Source organism: Microcebus murinus, chromosome 2 (genome assembly GCF_040939455.1).
Source record: "Microcebus murinus isolate Inina chromosome 2, M.murinus_Inina_mat1.0, whole genome shotgun sequence".
In the NCBI taxonomy this organism is placed as follows: domain Eukaryota; kingdom Metazoa; phylum Chordata; class Mammalia; order Primates; family Cheirogaleidae; genus Microcebus; species Microcebus murinus.
The window spans coordinates 40,343,535-40,371,295 of record NC_134105.1 but is presented as its reverse complement, the minus strand read 5'-3'; the positions used below and the strand labels follow the sequence as shown (position 1 = coordinate 40,371,295).

The window sequence follows — 27,761 nt, the reverse complement described above, 5'->3', positions numbered from 1 at the left end:
AGGCGCACGCCTGTAGTCCCAGCTACTTGGGAGGTTGAGGCAAGAGGATTGCTTGAGCCCAGGAGTTTAAGGTTGCAGTGAGCTATGATGACACCACTGCACTCTAGCCAGGGCAACAGAACAAGACCCTGTTTCAAAACAAAACAATAAGTGTTGAAGTAAAATCTAAATATACATATACTAGATGCACAGGGTACTTTTGGAGATAAGTACAGGATTATTTAGGGAAAAACCACAGTTAACTTTTTTGGGCTGCCTGGTAACAAGCTAGCAGGAATGGGTCAGGGAGGCTCCCTCAGAAAGGGACTATGCCTAACAACTTCTCAAGGAACCAAGGATCCTAAGGTCTCTAAGTGCTAGGAAGCAGGTATTTCAAAGAATTCCCTGAAACAACTGGCACCTAATCTTAGACTACCTGGACTTGAATCTAAAACATTTATTTGTTTGTTTGTTTATGCATACCATGTAAAGAAGCTTTCATGCTTGTCCTCTTTTTTTTTTTTTTGAGACAGAGTCTCGCTTTGTTGCCCAGGCTAGAGTGAGTGCCGTGGCATCAGCCTAGCTCATAGCAACCTCAAACTCCTGAGTTCAAGTGATCTAAACTCCTGGGCTCAAGCAATCCTGCTGCCTCAGCCTCCCAAGTAGCTGGGACTACAGGCATGCGCCACCATGCCCGGCTAATTTTTTCTCTATATATTAGCTGGCCAATTAATTTCTTTCTATTTATAGTAGAGACGGGGTCTCCTTCTTGCTCAGGCTGGTTTCGAACTCGAGCAATCCGCCCGCCTCGGCCTCCCAGAGTGCTAGGATTACAGGCATGAGCCACCGCACCCGGCCTGTCCTCTTTTAAAAAAAGAGAAAGAGAAAGAGAGAGAGAAAGAAAATGATAAAAGGGGACTTGTCTGCTGGAACTTGGACCCACAGTTCAGTCACCTGCAGCCTGGCCCAGGTGTGTGTCTCTGAAGAATGCTGAATGCTTAGAGAAAGAACATGGACCCATACACCTGGTGGATCCTTCTTCTCTTGAGTTCCACTCAGTAGTATTCACCGAAGTCCTTAGCTTAACATTTCTAACACTTACTAGAGTAAACAATAACAAACTGCATCACCTCATTTAGTCACACAGCAGCCTAGTGATAGAAAAAGAATTCTCTATGTTGGCTAATAAAGTGAAGAGAGGAAAACTACCATACACGTATTCAATATATTTTAAATGTGATTATCCCTCTTCCCGGAAAAGAAGATAATTTTTTTATATCTCCTAAGGTGAACACACACGAAAATGAAATTATCCCTTTTAATAACCATACCTTTCTCTCCCACACAACCCTTAACCATCCCAACAAACAGATGGATGGCACATAAAATCACAAGCCACTGTCTACTTCTGGCTATGTAGCTGCTAAGAATGCCCAGGCTCTTTTCTAGTGAGCCACTGGGCAATTCTCCACACAGGTTCTTCTCCCTTGACTGGGCTTCCTTTAGTGCTTTCAAGTTTGCTCCACCCATGGAATCAATATAGACCACACAATAGAATATGACTGTTCAAAGATATGAATGTTCTGTATTACCTGCTTCTTTTGCCAAGTCAGGGTAGTCTCTTGAATTCTCAGCACCAGGCTTCATGAACTAGAAATATAGAAATAATAAATAGAAACAAGTATAGTTAGATTTTCTTTACAAAATAAACCTCTTCATTCAAACAAAAAACACACTGAGCACCTTTTACATTAATGAGAATGAATAAACTATAACTACAAATAAAATTATGACTGAATTTTACAAATATAATGTTGAACAGAAAGGCCAGAACTAATCCATGGTATTAAAGGTCAGGAAGTCAGGAAAATGCTGACCTTTTACAGGTTACAGTGCCCGGAAGACGGCACAACTGCTGAGGTGCTGGTAATGTACTACTAATATTTGTTTTTTAATTAATTAAATTTTTACATACAGTCTCACTATGTTGCCCAAGTTAGACTGCAGGGGCATCATCACAGCTCACAGCAACCTCAAACTCCTGGGCTCAAGCAATCCTCCTGCCTCAGCCTCTAAAGTACTGGGACTACTGCTACGTACCACCACACCCAGCTAATTTTTTTATTTTTAATTTTTTTGTAGAAACTGAGTCTCGCTGTGTTACCTAAGCTGGTCTCAAACTTCTGAGCTCAAATGATCCTCATGTTTGGGCCTCCCAGAATTATTTTATTTTTTAATCAAAGAAATGAAAGAAAAAAAGGACAAAAAAGTACCACAAGCCACACAATAAAAACAGCAATCTTCTATTTCACTACTCCCCACCCACTGGTCATACTTGCTCCCAAAATATCCACTTTCAATTCTTATAGGTATTTCTTCTGACATAAACTGCCATGTTTCTAAATATTCTTTTTTTTTTTTGTAAAATAAAATATATTTTCTTTTCTTTTTACTTTACTTAATTTCAAATAACTTTTCTTTTTTTAATTATCCTTTGAATTCAGCTGCATGAATATTCTTATAAAATTATTTCTTTATCAGCTAAGAAGTTATATCATAATCTCCAATGAGGATTAAGTCTCTTCTGCCACCCCACATATGCATTTACCTCTCCCACCCATCATGTATAGCTAAGTCACAATTTGTTGCTAATTCAGTACTGTGTTTCTCTTATTAACTACATCTTTTTTTACTACTGGGCCAAGTAGTCTAATTATGATTACATTTCCTTTATTGTACCATTTTAGGTTTTTTTTTCCTGGAATTAAATACATATTCTAATCAACTGTTTTAAGGCAAACATCCTTACAACCACTACCCAGAACAAGAAATACAACTTTGCCCATCATACCAGAAACTCGTCCATACACTCTGTTCCAATCTCAAGCCCTACCTTACCCCCAAAGTAATTACTATCCTATTCCTACGGTAATCACTTTCTTGGAACATTTATTTCATATTTTATCACCCAGATGTGCATCCAAAGACATTACAGTTTAATCTTGTCTATTTTTTAAATTCCAAAACCTTATCTTTTTTAATATTGTCACCCATCTTACAAGAAAAAATTTTAAAGTAATATGATGTTCTCAAGTGGATATAAGTTTTCTAAAATTCTAATTTTCACTTAAAAGCTCAAATTTTATCACTGGAAATAAGAAGTGATAGGCTTATTTCATTCATTTTTGAGAAAATATTTAAAACACACCCATGTTGGCCGGGCACAGTGGCTCATGCCTGTAATCCTAGCACTCTGGGAGGCCGAAGCAGGCGGATTGCTTGAGGTCAGGAGTTCGAAACCAGCCTGAGCAAGAGTGAGACCCCCGTCTCTACTATAAATAGAAAGAAATCAATTGGCCAACTAATATATATAGAAAAAATTAGCCGGGCATGGTGGCACATGCCTGTAGTCCCAGCTACTCAGGAGGCTGAGGCAGGAGGATTGCTTGAGCCCAAGAGTTTGAGGTTGCTGTGAGCTAGGCTGACGCCACAGGCACTCACTCTAGCCTGGGAAACAAAGTGAGACTCTATCTCAAAAAAAAAACAAAACACACCCATGTCTGAATAACTATCATATGTATGCCAGATGTTCTCTCAAGTAAAATTGGTGTTTCATGAAAAAAGCAGCTGGTTTAGCTCATAATTCAAATAATCTCACAAGTGAATTCTCAAGCGTTGAGATTTAATAAAATTAACAATTGTTTTGTGCTTCATCAAGGATGGTCTTAAGTGAAAACAGGTGCTTTTTTATTCCTATGAGTACATGAGTACACAAAGAATACAATGACTACTAGTACCACCATTGCTATCCACCATCACTTTTGCACCATCAGTGTAAATGTCAATAGACAATGAAAATGGTAAATATCTTAGTATTATTATGAATAGTCTTAACCTTGCAGATCCCCTGAAAGGGTCTCAGAGAACCCAGGAGTCCACAGATCACATTTTGAGAACTCCTGCTAAAGCTATTAATTCATTGGCAGCTGTCAAATGGTGATATTCTATCATTTTTCAGTTATTATCAGTTATTTTTTTTTTTAAAGACAGGGTCTCACTCTGTTGCCCACCTTAAAGTGTAGTGACTCAATCATAGCTCACTGCAACCTCAAACTCCTAGACTCCAGCAATCCTCCTGCCTTAGCCTACCAGCTAGCTGGGATGAGAGTAGCTGGGACTACAGGCATGCACCACCACGCCTGGCTAATTTTTCCATTTCTGTAGAGACAAGGTTTCACTCTTGGTCAGGCTGGCCTCCTGACCCAAGTGATCCTCCCACCTCCACCTCCCAGAGTGCTAGGATTACAAGCAAGAGCCACTGCGCTCAGCCTCTGTTCTTTTTCTGGAACTTATTAGATATTGGATCGTTTTAATTAACTAGATATTGGATAGTTTTAATTAATTCTTTATTTTTTATTTATTTAATTTTTTTGAGACAGAGTCTCACTTTGTTGCCCAGACTAGAGTGAGTGCCGTGGCGTCAGCCTAGCTCACAGCAACCTCAAACTCCTGGGCTCAAGCAATCCTTCTGCCTCAGCCTCCCGAGTAGCTGGGACTACAGGTATGCGCCACCATGCCCGGCTAATTTTTTTGTATATATATATTAGTTGGCCAATTAATTTCTTTCTATTTATAGTAGAGACGGGGTCTCGCTCTTGCTCAGGCTGGTTTCGAACTCCTGAACTCGAGCAATCCGCCCGCCTCGGCCTCCCAGAGTGCTAGGATTACAGGCGTGAGCCACTGCGCCCAGCCAACCTAGCATTTCTTAAAAGACACATAAAGTAAAATCTTAAGGCTTCCCCCCACCGGCTGACTGATTGGACCCCCTCCTGGCTAAGGGGATATCCTAAAATAAAATTGTCTGCTATGAGGAGATAGTTCAGACATGCCTCATCAAGCCCCCTCCCCTCTTGCAGATAACCTTTGTAACTCATTGGCAGGCCTAAAGTTATACAAGATAAAGGTTATGCAAGACAAACATCAGGTCCTCATTTTACTCAACAAATATAGATAGTAGCTTGTCTCTGATTAACAGAGATCCTTATCTTAAAACATTCAAAGCTGCCAGGCATGAGACTCTGTCTCAAAAACAAACAAACAAACAAACAAAACATTCAAAGCCTTTAGACAAAAGCTTCAACTGTCTTTAACCAATTACAAGTCAAAGAGTCTTTAAACCCACCTACAACCTGTAAGCCCCCCTCCAGATGGCCAAATCAATGATGGCTTCCATGTATTGATTGATGACTTTACCTGTAACCCCTGTCTCCCTGAAATGTATAAAACCAAACTGTAACCCAACCACAGCGAGTACACTTGCTGAAGGCTTCTTGGGCATTGCTCCAGGTCAAGGTCCTCAAATTTGACTCAAAATAAACCTCTTACAATTATTTTACAGAGTTTGGCTTCTTTTCTGTTGACGTGATGTAAGCTGTATTTCTTTCTTTAGGTTGTGGAATTACTATAGATAAAAGCACTCAAAAATTAGGTGCTAAATTTTATGTCCTGACTACAAGGACCCCAGAATTTCAAAAGAAGGTGACTAAGTCTCAATCTGTAATTCCAGCTGGAGTACAGTGGCATCATCATATCTCATTGCAACCTCACACTCTAAGGCTCAAGAGATCCTCCTGCCTCAGCCTCCTGAGTAGCTGGGAGTACAGTTACATGCCACAATGCCAGGCTAATATTTTCTATTTTTGGTATAGACAGGGTCTCGCTCTTGCTCAGGGTAGTCTCAAACTCCTGACCTCAAGAGTTCCTACCCCCTCAGCCTCCCAGAGTGCATAGATTTCAGGAATGAGCCACCGCACAGAGCCTGAGGAATTTTTAAAGAGACATGGGACTTGGACTAGTCCTTGAAAGACAGGTGGAATGTAAGTAGATGAAAGAGGGTATATCAGGATAGGCAGCATAAGCAAAGGGTGTGGCCTGTTGTCAGGTAGATGGCAGTTGTGACTTAGTTGTTGTGCTAAAAAATGTTGACACCCACGGTGGGAATTCTAACTCATTTCCTACATTGAATAATAAAACTTCATTAAGAAAACTTCAAATCGTCTAGAAAATTCAGCTATTTAAATTAAGAAACAGGCTGGGCGAGGTGGCTCATGCCTGTAATCCTAGCTCTCTGGGAGGCCGAGGCGGGCAGATTGCTCAAAGTCAAGAGTTTCAAACCAGCCTGAGCAAGAGGGAGACCCCATCTCTACTATAAATAGAAAGAAATTAATTGGTCAACTAATATATAGAAAAAATTAGCCGGGCATGGTGCCCCATACCTGTAGTCCCAGCTACTGACTGGGGAGGCTGAGGCAGTAGGATTGCTTGAGCCCAGGAGTTTGAGGTTGCTGTGAGCTAGGCTGACGCCACGGCACTCATTCTAGCCTGGGCAACAAAGCGAGACTCTGTCTCAAAAAAAAAAAAAAAAGAAAAGAAAAGAGGCTGGGCGAGGTGGTTCACGCCTGTAATCCTAGCACTCTGGGAGGCCAAGGCAGGTGGACTGCTCGAGGTCTGGAGTTCAAAACCAGCCTGAGCAAGAGCAAGACCCCGTCTCTACTATAAATAGAAACAAATTAATTGGCCAACTAATATATATAAAAAATTAGCCAGGCATGGTGGCGCATGCCTGTAGTCCCAGCTACTGGGGAGGCTGAGGCAGGAGGATTGCTTGAGCCCAGGAGTTTGAGGTTGCTGTGAGCTAGGCTGACGCCATGGCACTCACTCTAGCCTGGGCAACAAAATGAGACTCTGTCTCAAAAAAAAAAAAATAACAAAAGAGCCCAACCAGTTCTATTAATAGAACTTTAAAGTTCCTTCAAAAGTAGAAAAATAAAAAAATCTAAAAAAAAAAACAAAAAAAACACTTGACAATATTAATTACCTAGTAGATTTCTCCTTCATCAAATCCTGACTCAAGGTCCAGCAGACCAGACCCAAAGGGAGGTATTCTGGCCTAATAAGCACATCAATAATGGCACTCTCCATACTCACTACGTTTTCCTTTAGGACTTTAACACGTCCCCCACCTTTACCTCCCAACTTGAGGAAAAAGAAATACATCTTCTACTTCCCAAAGGGTTATAAAACTGTGCTTTTCCATACAGCCCACATAATAATCAGACATTCAACAGCCAACAGAAGATCTGACTGCATTAATACCATACTTTAAAAGTCTTACTCTCTGCCTGTATTATAAGCCCCCTCTTCCAGGAAACAACAGGATGATCTCCAAGCTTCTGGTTTATAAGGCATCAGTGGACTTTTCTATCTACATGTTTTGACTGAATTGTGTACTCTCAGCCTATTGGTAAAATAATAAAAATTTTAGGGCTGCTTTCTCACAAATAGAACTCTTGCTAGGAATTCTTTCACAGAGCATATCTATTTAATATTGTTCAACTAACATTCATTGAGGGTCTTCAGAGACCAGGCACTTTCAGGGTGACAGGAATATAGCCATGAATAAGATGTGGTGCCCACCCTGGAAGAGCTTACATGCTTGAGGAAAATACAGACATATAAACAGAATCTCAGTACTGTATAACATAGTAAGTATTAAGATAGAGGTTAAATGCAGTACAAAGCTATACTGGAAAGTCAGGAGGACCAAAACTTCCTGCAGAAGATACGACAGGCAGGAACTGATTCTTTTTTTTTTTTTTTTTTTTTTGAGACAGAGTCTCGCTTTGTTGTCCAGGCTAGAGTGAGTGCCATGGTGTCAGCCTAGCTCACAGCAACCTCAATTTCCTGGGCTCAAGCTGGGACTACAAGCATGCGCCACCATGCCCGGCTAATTTTTTATATATATGTCAGTTGGCCAATTAATTTCTTTCTATTTATAGTAGAGACGGGTCTCACTCTTGCTCAGGCTGGTTTTGAACTCCTGACCTCGAGCAATCCACCTGGGTCAGCCTCCCAGAGAGCTAGGATTACAGGCGTGAAGGAACTGATTCCTTTTTTCTTTTTTTGAGACAGAGTCTCACTTTGTTGCCCAGGCTAGAGTGAGTGCCCTGGCGTCAGCCTGGCTCACAGCAACCTCAAACTCCGGGGCTCAGCAATCCTCCTGCCTCAGCCTCCCGAGTAGCTGGGACTACAGGCATGCGCCACCATGCCCGGCTAATTTTTTGTATATATATTTTTAGTTGGTCAATTAATTTATTTCTATTTTTGGTAGAGATGGGGTCTCGCTCAGGCTGGTTTCAAACTCCTGACCTTGAGCAATGCGCCCGCCTCGGCCTCCCAAAGTGCTAGGATTACAGGCGTGAGCCACCACGCCTGGCCTAGGAACTGATTCTTTAATAACGCAAAAGAAGTTAACCAGCTGAGAAGATAAATGGTACAAGTAGTAAAAACAACAGAAGCAAAGCAACACAGGCATGAAACTATAGAGTAAGGGGAGAAACTAAGGGCAATTTGGCATTACTAGAGCATGGAGGTGGTAAGGGTGTCAAGAAAAAAAGCCTGGCCCAGCATGGTGTCTCGCGCCTGTAATTCCAGCACTTTGGGAAGCCCAGGCGGGAAGATCATGCTTGAGTCCGGGAGTTGGAGACAAGCCTGGGCAACATAGGGAGACCCCCATCTCTACAAAAACGAAATAAATTAACCAAGTGCGATGGTGCCTGCCTATAGTCCTAACTACTTGGAAGGCTGATCGTGCCACTGCACTTCAACATGGGCAGCACAGCAAGACCCTGAGGGATGAAAGAAGAGGAAGGAAGAAGACTATAGAAGCCTCTGGCCTCCAGAGTTCCAACCTGGCACTTGAGGAACAGAAAGGAGGTCAAAGGATCCAGGAAACCTGCCACTTGTGCCAAGACGCTGAGCATCACTGGTGTCTCTCCTCCCGATCCACACCTGCAGCTGTCTCTAAGAAAGGCTCCTATTGGAAGTATTCCTGGGAGGGCATAACTAGTGACATTCACGACCCTGCTTCCTTTCTAATGCGAGCTGGTTCTTGCCTCAGGGCGAGCTCCATATGCCTTCGGACTTCACCCAGAATCTAAAGAGGCGAGACCCTTGGGTATCCTTGCTTCACAAACTGACCAGGGAGAAAAGGGAAGACGGAAAAAATGGCCGCAGGAGCAAGCCTGAGACACTACAACCCCCAGAGACACCGCAGATCGCAACCCCCGCCCCGCCCGGAGTCTTCACCCGGATGCCCCACGCGCCTAGCAGCCGGAGCCGGAGCCCTCCGGGCAGGAAGGACAGACAGGAACAGCGCAGGCACTGCCCGCCTGGGTTTCCTGTCACCTAGAGGTCCCCCCGCCTCACAGAGGCAGACCGGGACAGGGAGCCCGCCTCCACGGGTATACTGCTCTGTTTACCTTGGTCATGCCAACCCCCACCACGAAAACCCGGCGCAAGGGCGGAAACCTCTGCAAGGAGGCAGACATGGTTCTGTCAGTGCCCGGTACCGGCGAGCGCAGCGGACTATAGCCGAGAACTGAGGCCCGGCGGCCCGGAGCTCGGCCGGCGGGAGGCGGGGCTGGAGGTGGCGGAGGCGGGCAGGGGCAGGCGGGGGACCAGAAACGGCGCCCAGCGGCCCGCCATGGGCTCCTGCGCCTGCGCGGCCTGCGACTCTTGGGCGGGGTAGTTTTCCAGCCCTAGGCTGCACAGGGTCCTAGGCCAGGGCTCTCGCAGGTGGGCAGAGGGCTGAGTGCCCCTAAGGCGTTGAAAAAAATCTTTATAACTTCCCGTGTTTTTCCGAAAATAAGACCTACCCATAAAATAAGCCCTAGCAGGATTTCTAAGCATTTGCACAATATAAGCCCTACCCGGAAAATAAGGCCTAGTGATGGGCATGGCCACGCAGTGTATCTGCACAACCCATGCATTTGGTCTGGGAGTAGTAAAGAAGACGAGCAGTCCTTCTCATCTGCCCCATCTTTGACAGCTACTATACCAGAGGTGACCGGAAAGGTGCGGGCAGCCCCACCAACAAGGTTGGCTCCCCCCGTCAGGTCCCAGCCATCCTGTGCGTTCTGCAAGCTGAGGCTTTGAGGGGAAAATAACACATCCCCTGAAAATAAGCCCTAGGGTGTCTTCTTGAGGAAAAACAAATATAAGACCCTGTCTTATTTTCTCGGGGAAACACGGTAGTAGCCACCAGTCCCCATCTCTGAACCTGTGTTTATGTTCTTTTTTTTTTTTTTTTTGAGACAGAGTCTCGCTTTATTGCCCAGGCTAGAGTGAGTGCCATGGCATCAGCCTAGCTCACAGCAACCTCAAACTCCTGGGCTCAAGCAATCCTACTGCCTCAGCCTCCCGAGCATGCGCCACCATGCCTGGCTAATTTTTTCTATATATATTAGTTGGCCAATTAATTTCTTTCTATTTATAGTAGAGACAGGGTCTCGCTCTTGCTCAGGGTGGTTTCGAACTCCTGACCTTGAGCAATCCGCCCGCCTCGGCCTCCCAGAGTGCTAGGATTACAGGCGTGAGCCATGTGTTTACGTTCTTTACGTTGAGAATGAGTAGACCAGAGTGGGACCTGACATGAAGAGGAAGGCTTGGCCCAGAAACCGGACTCACAAGAGGGTATCCTGAGGAAATTCTTAGGAGTGTTGTGCTGGAATTGTTCTGCATACTGTTACTCCTGGTAGTCACGAGTAACTAGTAAGAGTCAGTGTGGTAGGCTGGCAGGGCATCCCGCTAGGCCGATAATCCTAGCCTAGGTGAGAGGATCACCGAGGTCAGGAGCTGGAAAACAGCCTGAGCAAGAGCGAGACCTGTCTCTACTAAAAACAGAAAAATTAGCCTGGCATGGTGGCATATGCCTGTAGTCCCAGCCACTTGGGAGGCTGAGGCAGGAGGATCACTTTAGCCAAGGAGTTTGAGGTTGCAGTGAGTTATGATGACTACACTACACTCTACCCAGGGTGACAGAGCAAGACTCTTGTCTCAAAAAAAAAAAAAAAAGAAAAAATTGTCCCCAAGTGTAGTACTGAAGTTTATCTAGTGTTTCTAAGTGCAACAAAGCTGTGCCTTATGGGGAAATCCATGTGTTGGATACACTTAGTTTAGGCATGAGTTATGGTGCTATTGGCCTTGCATTCAATGTTAATAAATCAGCAATATATAATAAGTAATTGTTTTACACATAAAATAAGGTTTGTATTGATTGGTTGACAAAAATGTGATCAGAGGCTCATAGAAACCTAACTCTGTATTTTCCCTAGGAGCAATGTTTGGTATTCATCTGCTAATTCAGTGCTCACAGTGGCTTTATAGAACATAACTACCATGAAAAACAAGAATAGACTCTGTGTGTGTTTAACACTTCTGAGGCCCCTTCCAGCCCTAAAAGCCGGTGATCAGAGTCTCTGAGTGGTGGAGACTAGGCATCAATATTTAGAAAAGGTTCTCTCAGGAAATTGCAAGGAGCCTCCACTGTGCTAGGTAGAGAACTACTGGGCTAAGACTAGATCAATTTATTAAAATCTGCCAGTCACAGTGACATGTGCCTGTAGTCCCAGCTACTCAGGAGTCCGAAGCTAGAGGATCACTTCCAGGCTGTAGTGGTCTATGAGCCTCTGAATAACAACTGCATTCCAGTCTGGGCAACATACTGAGACTCTGTCTTAAAAACAAACAAAGAAACAAACAAACAAACAAATGCTAGGCACAGTGGCTTATGCCTTTAGGAGGCCAAGGCAGGAGGATTGCTTGAGGCCAGGAGTTTGAGACCAGCCTGGGCAACATAGCTAGACCCAATCTCTACAAAAAAATTTTAAAATTAGCCAAACTTGTGGCATGCACCTGTAGTCCCAGGTACTCAGGAGGCTGGGGCTGCACTCCAGCCTGGGCGACAGAGTGTGGCCCTATCTCTTAAAAACAAACAAAAAGTGGCCGGGCACAGTGGCTCACGCCTGTAATCCTAACACTCTGGGAGGCCGAGACGGGCGGATTGCTCGAGGTCAAGAGTTCGAAACCAGCCTGAGCAAGACCGAGACCCTGTCTCTACCATAAATAGAAAGAAATTAATTGGTCAACTAATATATATATATAGAAAAAATTAGCCAGGCATGGTGGCGCATGCCTGTAGTCCCAGCTACTTGGGAGGCTGAGGCAGCAGGATTGCTTGAGCCCAGGAGTTTGAGGTTGCTGTGAGCTAGGCTGACGCCACGGCACTCTAGCCTGGGCAACAAAGCGAGACTCTGTCTCAAAAAAATAAATAAATAGGCTGGGCGCGGTGGCTCACGCCTGTAATCCTAGCACTCTGGGAGGCCAAGGCGGGCGGATCGCTCGAGGTTGGGAGTTCGAAACCATCCTGAGCGAGACCCCGTCTCTACTAAAAATAGAAAGAAATTAATTGACCAACTAAAAATATATATACAAAAAATTAGCCGGGCATGGTGGCACATGCCTGTAGTCCCAGCTACTTGGGAGGCTGAGGCAGCAGGATCGCTTGAGCCCAGGAGTTTGAGGTTGCTGTGAGCTAGGCTGACGCCACGGCACTCACTCTAGCCTGGGCAACAAAAGTGAGACTCTGTCTCAAAAAAAAAAAAATTTAATTAATTAATTAATTAAAACAAACAAAAAGTAAAATCTCCAGCTGATCAAGGAAGGGATAAAAGGACATTGTCCTATCTATCCCTAGGGCCTAGCACAAGGCAGGACACTGAAGAGGCTCTTACTAAATGTACAGTTGTTTCTTGAAACTTCATTGACTGATAAAGACAGCAGTGTGATTGGTGGATCAGACAGTTACCAACCTAATAGAACAAGATGTCACCCGGCCCAGATTAATTATTATGTAACAAATGCTGGCTGTACACTGGATATTGGTTTCAAAATAGTAGTCCATAGAAGTGAAGAGGGGATAGTAAGATGATAAAAGGAATTCATTAATACTGAAAAGGTTGAGAAAGAACACTTTCATTTCCAATGAGGAGAACTAAAAAAAATCCAAATATTCCCCTGTGTCAACTAAAGAAAAATATTGAGTTTCTAAAGAATTACAGTAAACTGAGGACTACAGCCCCCACGGCAGGAAGGGAGTCTTTCAGAGAGGGTCTACCAGACTGCTCCAAAGCAATGTTTCAGCTGACAGTTTACATACAGGGAGTGGAGGCTTACTACAGGCAAAATCACACCAGACTTGCTCAGAAGTTACATTAAAGCAGGATCACATCAAAGTTTGGATGTGAGAGTACATCTGGTTATAGATTACAGAGGCATTACTGTGTCAGATGTTATCTTATGTGTGGGAAAAGGCAAGGACTAGGGTCATTTATCTTTTAAGGAATGTAGTGACTGAGGTAAGAGACATAGCTTGCTCTATCCTGTTTTGTCTTCAAAGCATCCTTCCAGAGAGCTGCATGTCATCACAGAGTCAGGGCCTCTGTGTAAGTATGCTGGCAAGCAGAAAAGAGCAAACATGGCTTCTTATGTAATAGCTGGGACCACAGGACCACTTGCTGCTAATATTTTGTCTCACACCTGCTACAAAACACCTAGAAATGCTGCATAGAATACAACATCCTTTTAACTGCATAGAATATAGAGGAGGGAATGTTTTTCTTTTAATTTTATACTTATCTATACGGTTTGAATGTTTGGACTTTGTGTATATATTACTTTTATTTTTGCTATAGCATGTCTTTAATTTTTGTCATTGTGGGGTTTTTGTTGTTGTTGTTGTTGTTTTTTGAGACAGAGTCTCACTTTGTTTCCCAGGCTAGAGTGAGTGCCGTGACGTCAGCCTAGCTCACAGCAACCACAATCTCCTGGGCTCAAGCGATCCTCCTGCCTCAGCCTCCCGAGTAGCTGGAACTACAGGCATGTGCCACCATGCCTGGCTAATTTTTTGTATATATATTTTTAGTTGGTCAATTAATTTCTTTCTCTTTTTAGTAGAGACGGGGTCTCGCTCAGGCTGGTTTCGAACTCCTGACCTCGAGCAATCCGTCCGCCTCAGCCTCCCAGAGTGCTAGGATTACAGGCATGAGCCACCACTCCCAGTCTGCCATTGTGTTTTGTTTTCATTTTCATTATTTGTTTTTTGGGGGTTTTTTTGGTTTTGTTTTTGTTTTGAGACAGAGTCTCGCTTGTTGCCCAGGCTAGAGTGAGTGCCATGGCGTCAGCCTAGCTCACAGCAACCTCAAACTCCTGGGCTCAAGCAATCCTTCTGCCTCAGCTTCCTGAGTAGCTGGGACTACAGGCATGCGCCACTATGCCTGGCTAATTTTATATATATATTAGTTGGCCTCATTATTTGTTTTTAAGTAAGTAATACTCAATACATACATCAAGATTCAAAAAATACAAAAGGTCAAACTTAAAAATTCTCCCTCCCACCCCTATTCCCAGCCTTGTAGTCCGTCCAGTCCCTCACCCCATCCTTCCAGAGATATTTTATATAAAATAACCAAATGCATACGTAAGTAATGTTATCCCTCTTCTTAACACAAAGTTTAGCTTTCTTTTATACACTATTCTGCATCTTGATTTTTTTCATATACCAATGGATTTTTTTTTCTTTTTTTGAAACAGAGCCTCATTCTGCCACCCAGGCTAGAGTGCAGTGGCCTGATCATATTTCACTGTAACCTTAAAATCCTGGCCTCAAGCAATCCTCCTACTTCAGCCTTCCAAGCTGCTGGGACTACAGGTACATGCCACTATCCTGGGCTCAAGGGATCCTCCTGCCTCAGACTTCCAAGTAGCTAGGCCTACAGGCACATGCCACCACTTTTTTTTTTTTTTTTTTACGTGCCACCATTATTTATTTTTATGTATTTTCATAGAAATTGAGTCTCACCATGATGCTCAGGCTGGTCTTGAACTCCCGAACTCAAGCAGTCGTCCTGCCTCAAAATGCTGGGATTACAGGTGTGAGCCACTGCACCTGGGCCTCCCCCATTTTTGAAGAACAGTTTTGCTGGTTATAGGATTCTTGGTTGATAGGTGTTTTCCTCTTAACACTGAATATATTGACCCACTGCCATCTGGCTTCACAAGTTTCTGATGAGGAATCTGTGGATATTCTTTGTATATGATTAATTGCTTCTCTCTTGCTGTTTTCAAGATTTTCTCTGTCTTTTGGAAGTTTGATTATAATGTGTCTTTGTGTGGGTCTCTTTGGAATTTGTTAGCTTCTTGGATGTTATATTCATGTCTTTCATCAAATTTGGCTGTGCCCATAGCCAGGCATGGTGGCACATGTGTGTAGTACCAGCTACTCAGGAGGCTTAGGTGGGAGGATCACTTGAGCCGAGGAATTGGAGATTACAGTGAGCTATTATTATATCATTGCTCTCCAGACCGGGTGACAGAGAAAGACCCTGTCTCTACAAAAAAACAAAAGAAAAATTTAGCTGTGGTCCAGCACAGTGGCTCATACCTGTAATCCCAGTGCTTTGGGAGCCTGAGGTAGTAGGATCACTTCAGGCCAGGAGTTTGAGACCAGCCTGGGTAACATAGTGAGATCCCATCTCTACAAAAGCAAACAAACAAATTTTGGAAGTTTTCAGCCAACATTTCTTCAAATATTCTCCTCCTCCCCTTTCTTTCTCTCTTCTACTTCTGACACCACCACAATGCATATGTGGGGCTTGACGGTGTCCCACAGGTCCCTTAGGCTCTGTTCAATTTTATTTAATCTTCTCCATTTCTGTTCCTCAGAATTGATAATTTCCACTACTCTATTTTCAAGTTTGCTGATTTTATGCTCAAATCTGTCTTTGAAAAATTTCATTGAACTTTTAATTTCAATTATTATACTTTTGAGCTCTCGAATGTCCTTTTGGTTTCTTTTTAGATTATTCTGTCTCCTTATTGATATTGCCATTTTGTTCATATATGGTTTTCTCAACTTTCTCCATATCTTCTTTAAGAAATTCATTTTAGGCCGGGAGCGGTGGCTCAAGCCTGTAATCCTAGCACTCTGGGAGGCCGAGGCGGGCGGATTGCTCGAGGTCAGGAGTTCAAAACCAGCCTGAGCAAGAGCAAGACCCCGTCTCTACTATAAATAGAAAGAAATTAATTGACCAACTAATATATATATATATATATATATATATAAAAAATATTAGCCAGGCATGGTGGTGCATGCCTGTAGTCCCAGGTACTCAGGAAGCTGAGGCAGGAGGATTGCTTGAGCCCAAGAGTTTGAGGTTGCTGTGAGCTAGGCTGACGCCACGGCACTCACTCTAGCCTGGACAACAAGCGAGACTCTGTCTCAAAAAAAAAAAAAAAAGTCATTTTAATGTCTTTGTTGAATAGATCTGCCATTAGGTGTTTTATAGGGACAGTTTCTGTTGCTTTATTTCTTTTTCCTTTGAATGAGCCATATTTTTCTCTTTGTATATCTTATGATTTTTTTGTTGAAAACTGGGCATTTGACTCTAATAATGTGATAACTCTGTAACTCAGATTCTCCCTCTTCCTCAGTGCCATGGCCAGTTTGCAGGATGGGGGATGAACATAGAACAAAGAGACACAAAAGAAAGACAAAGATATTTACAAAGACGGTACAAGACTGCAGTGCTGGGCCAGGCGTGGTGGCTCACGCCTGTAATCCTAGCACTCTGGGAGGCCGAGGCGGGCGGATTACTCAAGGTCAGGAGTTTGAAACCAGCCTGAGCAAGAGCGAGACCCCGTCTCTACTATAAATAGAAAGAAATTAATTGGACAACTAATATATATATATATATATATATATAAATTAGCCAGGCATGGTGGCACATGCCTGTAGTCCCAGCTACTCAGGAGGCTGAGGCAGAAGGATTGCTTGAGCCCAGGAGTTTGAGGTTGCTGTTAGCTAGGCTGACACCATGGCACTCACTCTAGCCTGGGCAACAAAGCGAGGCTCTGTCTCAAAACACACACACACACACACACACACAAAAAAAAAAAAAAAAAAAAAAGACTGCAATGCTGAAAGCACCAGTCGCTTTATTTTTATACCCCCCAAAATCAAAGTTACTTTCTTGTACGTGACCACCCAGGCATTGCAGCAATGGCCAAAAATTCCAGAACACATAGCCTAAGGGTACAGATGTCCCTGACTTAAGGTTTCCAGGCAGTTGCTCAAAGCATAGGTCACAGGGTGAGATAAGCAAGGTTAAGCAAGGCAGCCACAGGGGGCACTTTCCATCCCCAGTTCCTCCTGGCTGCCCCCCATACACACACGGTGGCTGTATCTGTCTTAGGTTGTTTCTCCATGAGTAATCTTACCCATTATTGACTATCCAGCCATCTTATAGGGCCAAGCATCAATTGTAGGAACAATGTGCTTATTGTGTGGCCTCCTGGCCTCCACTTATTGTTGGGCTGTGCAGCTCTTGCCTCAGTGCAGAAACTCAGGCCTATTGTTATGCCTCTAGGCAGCAACCTTGTCCAGAGCACATTACTCTTAAATGTTCTGGGTAGGGCACGTGCCCTGTGGAAAACGCTAATCCTGATTGTCAAAAAATTTTGCACCTGTTAAAGGCTAGGGGTGCTACTTTAGATGAGTTTGTTCAAGCTGGTGTGGGAGGTGCTGCTTATCATGCTACTGTGTTGGCTGGAGCCGTTCAGAAAGGTAATAATCATCCCACATGTTATAATTGTGGTAAAGTGGGACATATTAAAAAAAGAATGCAGATGAGGGGGACCATCTAATGCCCCTTCCAATACTCGACCTGTGAAACCTCTGCCTTCAAAACCTTGTGGTCAGTGTGGTAAAATAGGTCACTGGACTAATGAATGTAGATCAAAATTTGATAAAAATAGAAATCTCCTGCCAAGCCCTCAAGATTCCCAGTTGGGAAACTTCTCGAGGGGCCCCCAACCTCAGGGCCCCTAAAACAATATGAGGCCTCACTTTCAGCAGTATCTGGTGAGCAATGGGACGGCCCATCAGATAAACAACCCCTTTCTTCAGGAGAACGAGGCTTAAAGGTTACCCAATTATATGTGGCCACTAAAGGCAATGCAGTGGCTGATCTGTCTGTGGCTAAAACATATACATTGACGCCTTCAGGGGGCGTTCATAAATTAGCTACCCAAGTTTTCCATCCCTTACCTAAAGGAAAAGTTGGATTGATTGTTGGAAAAAGTAGTAGCACCCTCAAAGGTCTTTTTATTTATTTATTTATTTTTATTTTTTTATTTTTTTGAGACAGAGTCTCACTTTGTTGCCCAGGCTAGAGTGAGTGCCGTGGCATCAGCCTAGCTCACAGCAACCTCAAACTCCTGGGCTTAAGCAATCCTACTGCCTCAGCCTCCCGAGTAGCTGGGACTACAGGCACGTGCCACCATGCCCGGCTAATTTTTATGTATATATTAGTTGGCCAATTAATTTCTTTCTATTTTTTATAGTAGAGACGGGGTTTCTACTCAGGCTGGTTTTGAACTCCTGACCTTGAGCAATCCGCCCACCTCGGCCTCCCAGAGTGCTAGGATTACAAGCGTGAGCCACCGCGCTGGACCTCAAAGGTCTTTTTATACACTTAGGGGTCATTGATCCTGATTATACTGAAAAAATTCAAATTATGGCTTCAGTTTCTCAAACTACAAAAATTTTTGCAGGAACTCGCATTGCCCAAATTTTACTTCTGCCTTATACCCCGTTTCCTACTAGAGACACCAATCGTGAAGGGGGTTTTGGCAGTATAGGCACCAAGGTGTTTTGGGAAACTTTAATTCAAGATTCTCGACCTGTTCTCAATCTTACTGTTGCAGACCGCTCTTTTGAGGGGTTGGTAGACACTGGGCCAATGTTTCTATTATCTGCCTTGCTCAATGTCCCCCTAAATGGTCCAAGAGCGCCATGCCCACTGTACTTTCTGGCCTGGGCCAGGCTCAACATGTTTATTACAGTGATGATACTTTTTTTTTTTTTTGAGACAGAGTCTTGCTTTGTTGTCCAGGCTAGAATGAGTGCCGTGGCACCAGCCTAGCTCACAGCAACCTCAAACTCCTGTTGATGATACTTTTATGTGCATAGAAACAAAAGGTCAAAAAGCCACTTTACAATTTTACATCACTGAGATTGCAGTAAATTTATGGGGATGGGATTTTTTTCATCAATTTGGAGCTTTTGTGACCATTCCTTGCTTACCTGCCAACATTAAAAATATGATGTAAAAAATGGGCTACGACCCTATACATTTCAAAAAAGTCTGTTCTGAGGAAACCTCACACCCTTCTTTAAACTGCTCATCAAACTCCTCGAGCTATGTCATTGTGTTGGCTTACCGATCAGCCTATATGGATAGAGCAGTGACCTTTAACAAAAAAAAAGCTAAAGGCTTTAAAATTTTTAGTTGCTAAACAGCTTAGAACCAGACATATTGAGCCTTCCACATCGCCTAGGATAATAATGGATGCCCCACTGAGAGATATCAGTGGCGGGTGTTGCCTCAAAGCATGCTAAATAGCCCTACACTATGCCCAAAATTTGTTGATCGTGCCATGCCGTTAATCCTGTCCGCCTGCGGCACCCCTCTATTGTCCTCTACCATTATATAGATGACATTCTTCTTGCAGCCCCAAATCAGGTGCTGCGTGATGCCCCATTTAGCTATCTCCAAGATCAACTCAGATCCTATAATCTTGTTATTGCCCCTAAAAAACTTCAAACTGAGTTGCCTATTGATTATTTAGGATATTGTTTATCTAAACAAGTTAAGACCTCAAAAATTACAAATTAGGAGAGATAATTTTAAAAACTCAATGACTTTCAAAAGCTCCTTGGAGATATAAATTGGCTACGACCTTCATTAGGTATACCTACTTATGCTTTGCAACATTTGTTTGCTACGTTAAAAAAAAGCCCAGCCCTCGACAGCCCTCGCTGTCTTACTCCGCAGGCCAAGCAGGAGCTACAACTTGTGAAACAATGACTTAGTTCTAGATTTCTCACCTTTCTTCAACCTTCCTGTCCAATTATTCTCTATCTCTTTCACACATATAATTCTCCTACAGACGCTGGCATCTTTAAATGGCTGTTTTTACCTAACAATCAAAATTAAAAACTTCTTAATTACTTAGATAAACTCGCTCACTTAATCACCAGGGGCCAGTTGAGCGGATGAGATCCCGATACTATAGTTACCAGTCTAAGTTCTAAAGACATTCAAACTAATCTTAAACTTTCTACCTCCTGGCAGGTAGCCTGCGCTGACTATGTTAGAACATTTGATAACCACTATCCTCCTCACAAACTGTATTCTTTTTTACATATACATTCTGTTCTCCCTCTAACAGATATAGCCTCTCAAACTTTATCTGCTGCTACTTTTTTTACTGATGCTTCCAGCACCACAAAACCAGTTATTGGAGTTCCCAGGTGCAAAAGGTTGTTATCTCTCCTTTTCCATCAGTACAGCAAGTAAACTTTATGCTATTTGTCTGGTGCTGCAAGATTTTCCCAATGAGCCTCTTAATATTGTTAGTGACTCTCAATATGCCGTTTATGTTATCTCCCAATTACCTACTGCCTCGTTACCATTTAATTCCTCTACAACGTTACAGCAGCTGTTTTCGCACTTACAGACTCTTCTTCTCAAATGATATTTTCCTATTTATTTGGTGCACATTCCTTTGCATTCCGGATTGCCTGGTCCCTTATCACAAGGTAATGCTAATATTGACTCTTTACTTGTAGCCGCTCTTCAAGATGCCTCGGCTAAACACGCCCTCCATCATACTAATGCTAAAGGCCTTCAACAACGATTTTCTCTCTCTAAAAAACAGGCTCGTGCTATTGTCTGCTCGTGTTCTGCTTGTGCCCTTCTCACACTTCCCTTTCTCCCCCCTGGGTGCAACCCACAAGGGTTGCGCAATGATCATATTTGGCAGATAGATGTTACCCACGTCACCTCATTTAGACAGCTTCGTTATGTTCATCATACAATTGACGCTTATTCTCATTTTCAGTGGGCTACGGCTCATAGCTCCAAAAAGGCTGATGCAGTTATTACTCATCTTTATTCCCGTTTTGCTGTCATGGGACTTCCGGCAACATTAAAAACAGATAATCTCCAGCTTATACCTCTCGAAAACTTGCTAACTTTTTAAGACTATATTCCATTCACCATATTACTAGAATTCCTTTTAACAGCCAAGGGTAAGCCATCATTAAACGTGCCAATCGTACCCTCAAGCTTCAATTACAAAAGCAAAAAGGGGGAGTCAAGGAATCTCCTCACCGACATTTACTCCGTACCCTCTATACCCTTAATTTTTTAAATTTTTGGCAGGACCTGCATGTGTCGGCAGCAGAGCGACATTTTGCTTCTTCACCACCTTTGCAAAAGGGCTGTGATCCTGTGTATGTTGCTACTCCTATTGGAGAATAGATTAAGGGAGAAGTTCTACAATGGGGTGGAAGATATGCTTATGTCTCTACAGGACAAGGTTGTGAATGGGTTCCTGGTACGACGACTCAAAAGACGATATCCACACCAAGAAACCACACAAGATGGGACCAAGGTGCCCCAAACAAAAAAGAGAAAGTGGGAGGTAATGCTAGAGGTGTGGTTGCCTCTTAACTTACCAGCCTTTCTACTATTTTTCTGCTTCTCTATGGTTGGTCAGGTTAATTCTGCTGATGCTCAGCATGTATATTGAGCTTATGTTCCCTATCCTCCCCTTTTTTAAAGCAGTATCTTGGGGGGAGCCTAAAGTCATCGTCTGTATTAATGATTCCAAATGGCTGCCTCCTCCATATCAATATTAATCACCGCATTCTGGGGATGAAGGGAGACTGGTTTCTAATTACTCTACTTATGCTCAAGGGTATCCCATTTGTTTTAGAGCAAGAAAGCATTGTTTGGTACCCTCTTCTCAAGCATGGGGTTTACAATATAATTCCTCCACTTTTGCCACCCGTACTGTGTTGCTATCTATAAAGGGATTTAAAGGACTGACGTCTAACTTAACTAAAAGACCTCCATTTCTGCCCCTTTGTTCTATGCCTCACATTAAACCTCCTGTAACTCATTTTGATTGGAGCGTATGTAGAGGTAAAATTCTAAAAAAAACGTACACAATACTCCTAAGATTGTTGACTGGAGCCCCTACGGTGACTTAAAAGAAAAGTTTTCTGGTCACTCCTCACACTGGCGTGTTTATGAAGACACTATCAAGGCCATTGCTAATGGGACGGTTATCTGGCATGATAAAGGCCTTTCTCCTCCCTGGCCTCACTTGTTTGAAAGATCAGAAAAACAGGGACATATTTAAAAACTCTCTGCCTCAGGTGGAGACCTTAAAATTTGGGTGGGAAATATGTTCTCAAGTGATAATGGGGGAACCAAAGTAGATCTTCACCACCGCCACTCTAGCGTGTGTTTCTTGTCCTTATCTTTTGCTAATGGGAACTGTTTATTGGAATCAGTCTACTGAAAGATCGACTTGCCCTAGCAAATGTGCCTTATTTACATGTTTAAATTCCTCCTCATGGGCTGCTTTTAATAAATCCTTACATAGTCTGTACATCCTCAAGGCACACACTGAGTTATGGCTGCCTGTTAACCTGTCCCAACCTTGGGGCGATTCAGCCTTAGTCACTGCTCTCTTAAACAAGATCACTTCTTTGGCTCGCCGAACTAGGAGAACCATTGGCCTTATAATTATGGCAGTAGTGGGTCTAATTGCTATCGCCTCCACAGCCACTGTGGCTAAAATAGCCTTACACCACTCTGCAAACTGCTGACTTTGTTCATAAGTGGCATAAAGACTCTCACAGATTATGGCAACATCAGCAGGAGATTGATACTCGCCTAAAAAAAAATTATTCAGTTACAAAGTACAGTTCAGTGGCTGGGAGATCAGATTCAAGTTCTGACAACTCAATCCTTTCTCCGTTGTGATTAAAATTCTTCTCGGTTCTGTGTCACTCCCATTCCCTTCAATAGCAGTCGACACTAAAAATCACTGCAAAAATTGTTAAATGGAGGCCAAAATTTAACTGATGACCTCCAAAAACTGAAACAAGAGATCACGTCTACTTTTCAAGAGAATTTTGTCCAATTTTAATAATGATAAATTCTTTTCTGGTCTGGCCAATGGGTTGTCTCAGGCCAACCCCTTGGCCTCTCTAAAAACTGTACTCAGTAGTATTAAAAGTAATCTGGTTATCCTTCTGTTTTTATCATGTATTGTGCTTTTAATTTACTGGTGCTAAAAAAACCCAAGTGATTCGACAACAGCAAAAGCAAAACATCATGGCCGTGTTCCAACTTGTTCGCTTTCAAAAATAAATAAGAAAGGGGGAGATGTTGGGGACTAATAAAACACTCATCTAGTTTAGAGTTAAACTTAATGAATAATGTGCAAAACACTGAATGCTTAAAGGGAAAGTAAAAACAGGCTTGGGAGAAGGTGCGGTAGGTTGGGCAGGATAAGCAGAAAGAGGAAGAGGCAGTGGCGGACCAGTTGTTGCAGCCATCTTACTCTTTTTAAACAAAGGGATTAACTCTTATATTTTAGATCGAATAAGCTCTTTTAACTTGACTCAGCAGAAACATCAGGAGAGGGATCAACTCTTTCCTCTCCTGAGGACTCCTCCCAATCATCTTTACTTGGGAAAGGAGGTCAAGATCTTGGAGGGTTTTTATCATTTTTTTTTTTTTATCAGAATCACCCCTCTCCAAGTCCAACCATAGGAGAGAGAGAGCCTAAGTAACAACACTACAAACTGACCAAATTTTTAAATCAATGATATCCCCTTGCTGATGGGCAGCACGCAAAGCTTTAACAACTTGTTGCCAGTTATGAAGATTTAACTGTACCTGAGATTGAGATTGAAACCAATAACAATGTTTCTGCACTAAAGCAAATAAACGCTTTAGGGTCCCATCCTTTACTTCCACCCCCACAGAGTTTAACAACCTTTGAATTAACTTTCGATATTCCAGCTCAGCAGCAGAAGGGGCATTTCCCATTTTTCCCAAGAGTCCCCTGTTGGGTACTACTTACCAATAGCCAAAGGGGTGCCTGCTCAGTCCTCCCACCCCAAAATGACACAGATTCTGTTTAGGGTTCAAGACTCTCCAGGGTTCAACACCCTGCTCGCTGCGCCACTTGCCATGGCCCGGGTGCAGGATAGGGAATGAACACAGAACAAAGAGACACAAAAGAAAGACACAGACACTCACAAAGACGGTACAAGACTGCAGTGCCGAAAGCACCAGTTGCTTTTTTTTTTTTTTTTTTTTTTTGGTTAGGTATTGCTTTCAGGACAGTTGCTTTATTTTTATACCTCCAAAAATCGAAGTTACTTTCTTGTACGTGACCACCCAGGCATTGCAGCAATGGCAAAAAATTCCAGAACACATAGCCTAAGGATACAGATGTCCCTGACTTAAGGTTTCCAGGCAGTTGCTCAAAGCATAGGTCACAGGCTGAGATAAGCAAGATTAAACAAGGCAGCCACAGGGGGCACTTTCCATCCCCAGTTCCTCCTGGCTGCCCCCCACCCCCCAGCGGCTATGTCTGTCTTAAGTTGTTTCTCCATGAGGAATCTTACCCATCATTGACTATCCAGCCATCTTATAGGGCCAAGCAGCAATTGTAGGAACAATGTGCTTATTGTGTGGCCTTCAGGCCTCCACTTATCGTTGGGCTGTGCAGCTCTTGCCTCAGTGCAGAAACTCAGGCCTATTGTTATGCCTCTAGGCAGCAACCTTGTCTGGAGCACATTACTCTTAAACGTTCTGGGTAGGGCACGTACATTACTCACTAAGTTTAACTCTAAACTAGATAAGTGGGGGGTTTTTTGTTTTTTTTGTTTTTTGTTTTTTTTGAGACAGAGTCTCGCTTTGTGCCCAGGCTAGAGTGAGTGCCGTGGTGTCAGACTAGCTCACAGCAACCTCAATCTCCTGGGCTCAAGCAATCCTCCTGCCTCAGCCTCCCGAGTAGCTGGGACTATAGGCATGTGCCACCATGCCTGGCTAATTTTTTCTATATATATTAGTTGGCCAATTAATATCTTTCTATTTATAGTAGAGATGGGGTCTCACTGTTGCTCAGGCTGGTTTCAAACTCCTGACCTTGAGCGATCCACCTGCCTCAGCCTCCCAGAGTGCTAGGATTACAGGCGTGAGCCACCTTGCCCGGCCAAGATAAGTGTTTTATTGGTCCCCAACACTCAGGGTTTGCTGGGGTTTGTTATTGTTTTTGGTGTGTTTTTTTTGTTTTAATTATTGTTATAGCTTTTCTCTGTCCCAGAGATTAGCCTGAGGTGTAAACTTAAGGTCTTCCTAGTTCTTTCCTGAGTTTACACTTTTCTCTAGGCATGTGCAGTCACTTTCTAATTCTCCCCATATAGGACTGGGCATAGTGGCTCAGGCCTGTAATCCTAGCACTCTGGGAAGCTGAGGCAGGAAGATCCCTTGAGCTCAGGAGTTCAAAACCAGCCTGAGCAAGAGTGAGACCCCATTTCTACTAAAAATAGAAAAATTAGCTGTGTGTCGTGGTATGTGTCTGTAGTCCCAGCTACTCGGGAAACTGAGGCAGAAGGATTGCTTGAGACCAGGCGTTTGAGGTTGCTGTGAGCTAGGCTGACTCCATGGCACTCTACTCAGGACAAGAGAGTGAGACGCTGTCTTATAAATAAATAAATAAATAAATAAATAAATAAATAAATAAATCTCCCCATATATGCACTTGTTTCTGAATGTTCTAGTCTTTCATGTCTAGGTCCTAACAGAGGAAAAAGAGAAAAACAAAGGAGGGGTAAAAAAGGTGCCAATCTTTTATTTTTATTTTTTCTCCATTTAATTTTCTCTAACGCCTTTCATCATCATTCCCAACCAACCTTTTCTTTTTTTTTTTTTTATTTTTAAAATTTTTAAAAATCCTTAAAGTCACTTCAGTTGGAGAGGGAGGGACTTTTGCAACAAAATTAGGGGAGGTGTAACAACAATGGCACTAGCCTCTTTGTCTATACATGCGTGATCAGAAGAATTAAGGAGCGATCCAATCACTGATACCTGATATTTGAAAGACAGGCTCACTTTTGCCCACCATGGCTTCTGCAAGCTGTATGCACAGCTACCTGCCACAGGGCTGGGAGTGGAGGAGGGGTAGTTGCTGCTGTGGTAAGAGCTGAAATGGACCAAATTAACTACAATTTACCTTCCAAGCCTACCCCTGGAAGTTGTACACCTTCAATAGAGGTGTACAAAATAGTTCTATCAGACAGATTTCATCAATGTAATTATTGTTTAGGTAAGGAGACAGATTCCTGGTGCTTCCCACTCTGCCATCTCCCCAAAATCCTTGTCAAGTACTTTTTCAACATCAAGTGATATAATCAAACGTTTTATTCTTTAACTTGTTGACATGGTGGACTACATTGATTGATTCCTGAAAGTTATACCAGTGCTCGCTTCAGCAGCACATACACTAAAATTGGAATGATACAGTGAAGATTAACATGGCCCATGTGTAAGAATTACATGGAAATCCGTGAAGCATTCCATATTTTTGGTTCCACTTTCTAATGATCCTGGGTGGGGAAACTGAGGCTCCAATAAGCAAAGTGACTCACCTAACTTAAGTATCTTCTGGCTTCACACCCCCATCTCTAACTCCTAATCTATAAAAAACAAAAACAAACAACCAAAAAGACAAAAGTTAAACAGACTCACGTAGCTGGAATAAAGTGTACTTGGACATGGTATAAAAAAATCTTTGGATAAAAAATCCAATAATTGTTGGATTTAGTTTGCTAATGTTTTGTTCAAGATTTTTGTGTCAATGTTCATAAGAAAGTTAGTATGGTAATCCTAGCTCTCTGGGAGGCCAAGGCGGGCGGATCGTTTGAGTTCAGGAGTTTGAAACCAACCTGAGCAAGAGTGAGACCCCGTCTCTACTATAAAGAGAAAGAAATTAATTGGTCAACTAATATATGTAGAAAAAATTAGCCAGGCATGCTGACACATGCCTGTAGTCCCAGCTATTCAGTAGGCTGAGGCAGGAGGATCTCTTGAGCCCAGGAGTTTGAGGTTGCTGTGAGCTAGGCTGAAGCCACAGCACTCACTCTAGCCTAGGCAACAAAGTGAGACTCTGTCTCAAAAAAAAAAAAAAGAAAGAAAGAAAGAAATGTTAGTCTGTAGTGTTTCTTTCTTATAATGTCTTTATCTGGTTTTGATATTAAAGTAAGGCTGGCTGGCTTCATAGAATAGATTATAAAGTATTCCATCTTGTTCTGTTTTCTGGAAGAAATAGTGGAAAATGGGTATTATTTCTTCCTTAAATGTTTCTCCTCTATATTTGCTCTTTATTTCTCTACCCCCTGTCTCTCTTTCTCTGACTTATTTCCTGACCCATGCTTTTTCCTAGATGTTCCTAGTTGGCCAATTAATTTCTTTCTGTTTATAGTAGAGACGGGGTCTTGCTCTTGCTCAGGCTGGTCTCGAACTCCTGACCTCGAGCAATCCACTTGCCTCGGCTTCTCAGAGTGCTAGGATTACAGGCTTCTCAGAGTGCTAGGATAACAGGTGTGAGCCACCATGGCCAGCCAGCTAGCCAATTTGTTGTGAGCTGATTTATTGAGCTTTAAATTGGGACGAGTGTTAAATTTAGTGGCAGGTGAGGCACTAACTTTATTCACTGCCTCACCTCCCATGAAATTTGAGGTGCAAATGGGAGGTGAGGCAGTGAAGTTAGTGAATGTAGACAATGTCTGAGGGACGAATGAAATGACATTTTTGAAAGAAATGACACTTATTGAGCGTATGTGTTAAGCAATGGTGTTCCCAGACACCATTATCGCCCCCCTTTTACAGATTAGCACACTGACGGTAAGCGGGTTGACTATCTTACCCCAAATCTCTCCGAGGAGCTGG

At 43.0% G+C, this 27,761-nt stretch overlaps 1 protein-coding gene and 1 non-coding gene across 4 annotated transcripts in view; one reads left to right on the top strand and one right to left on the bottom strand.

The window, feature by feature from the left end:
- The window catches only part of SCP2 (sterol carrier protein 2), a 133,142-nt gene that overhangs the window by 102,959 nt on the left and 2,422 nt on the right, over positions 1–27,761 (bottom strand). The window contains exons 1-2 of one of the 3 annotated variants that reach the window (XM_075998452.1): positions 9,300–9,471; positions 1,572–1,629 (exon numbers count right to left, since the gene is read on the bottom strand). In XM_075998452.1, the coding sequence (XP_075854567.1) occupies positions 1,572–1,629; positions 9,300–9,368 (127 nt within the window). In that variant the 5' untranslated portion in view covers positions 9,369–9,471. Of the gene's footprint in view, positions 1–1,571; positions 1,630–9,299; positions 9,472–27,761 lie in introns of those variants that run through there. The other 2 variants (XM_012776277.3, XM_075998446.1) reach the window with 2 other exon arrangements.
- Positions 26,293–26,399, top strand: LOC142869739 (U6 spliceosomal RNA). Its single transcript, XR_012918310.1, has one exon. It is a non-coding gene; the product is annotated as a U6 spliceosomal RNA (small nuclear RNA).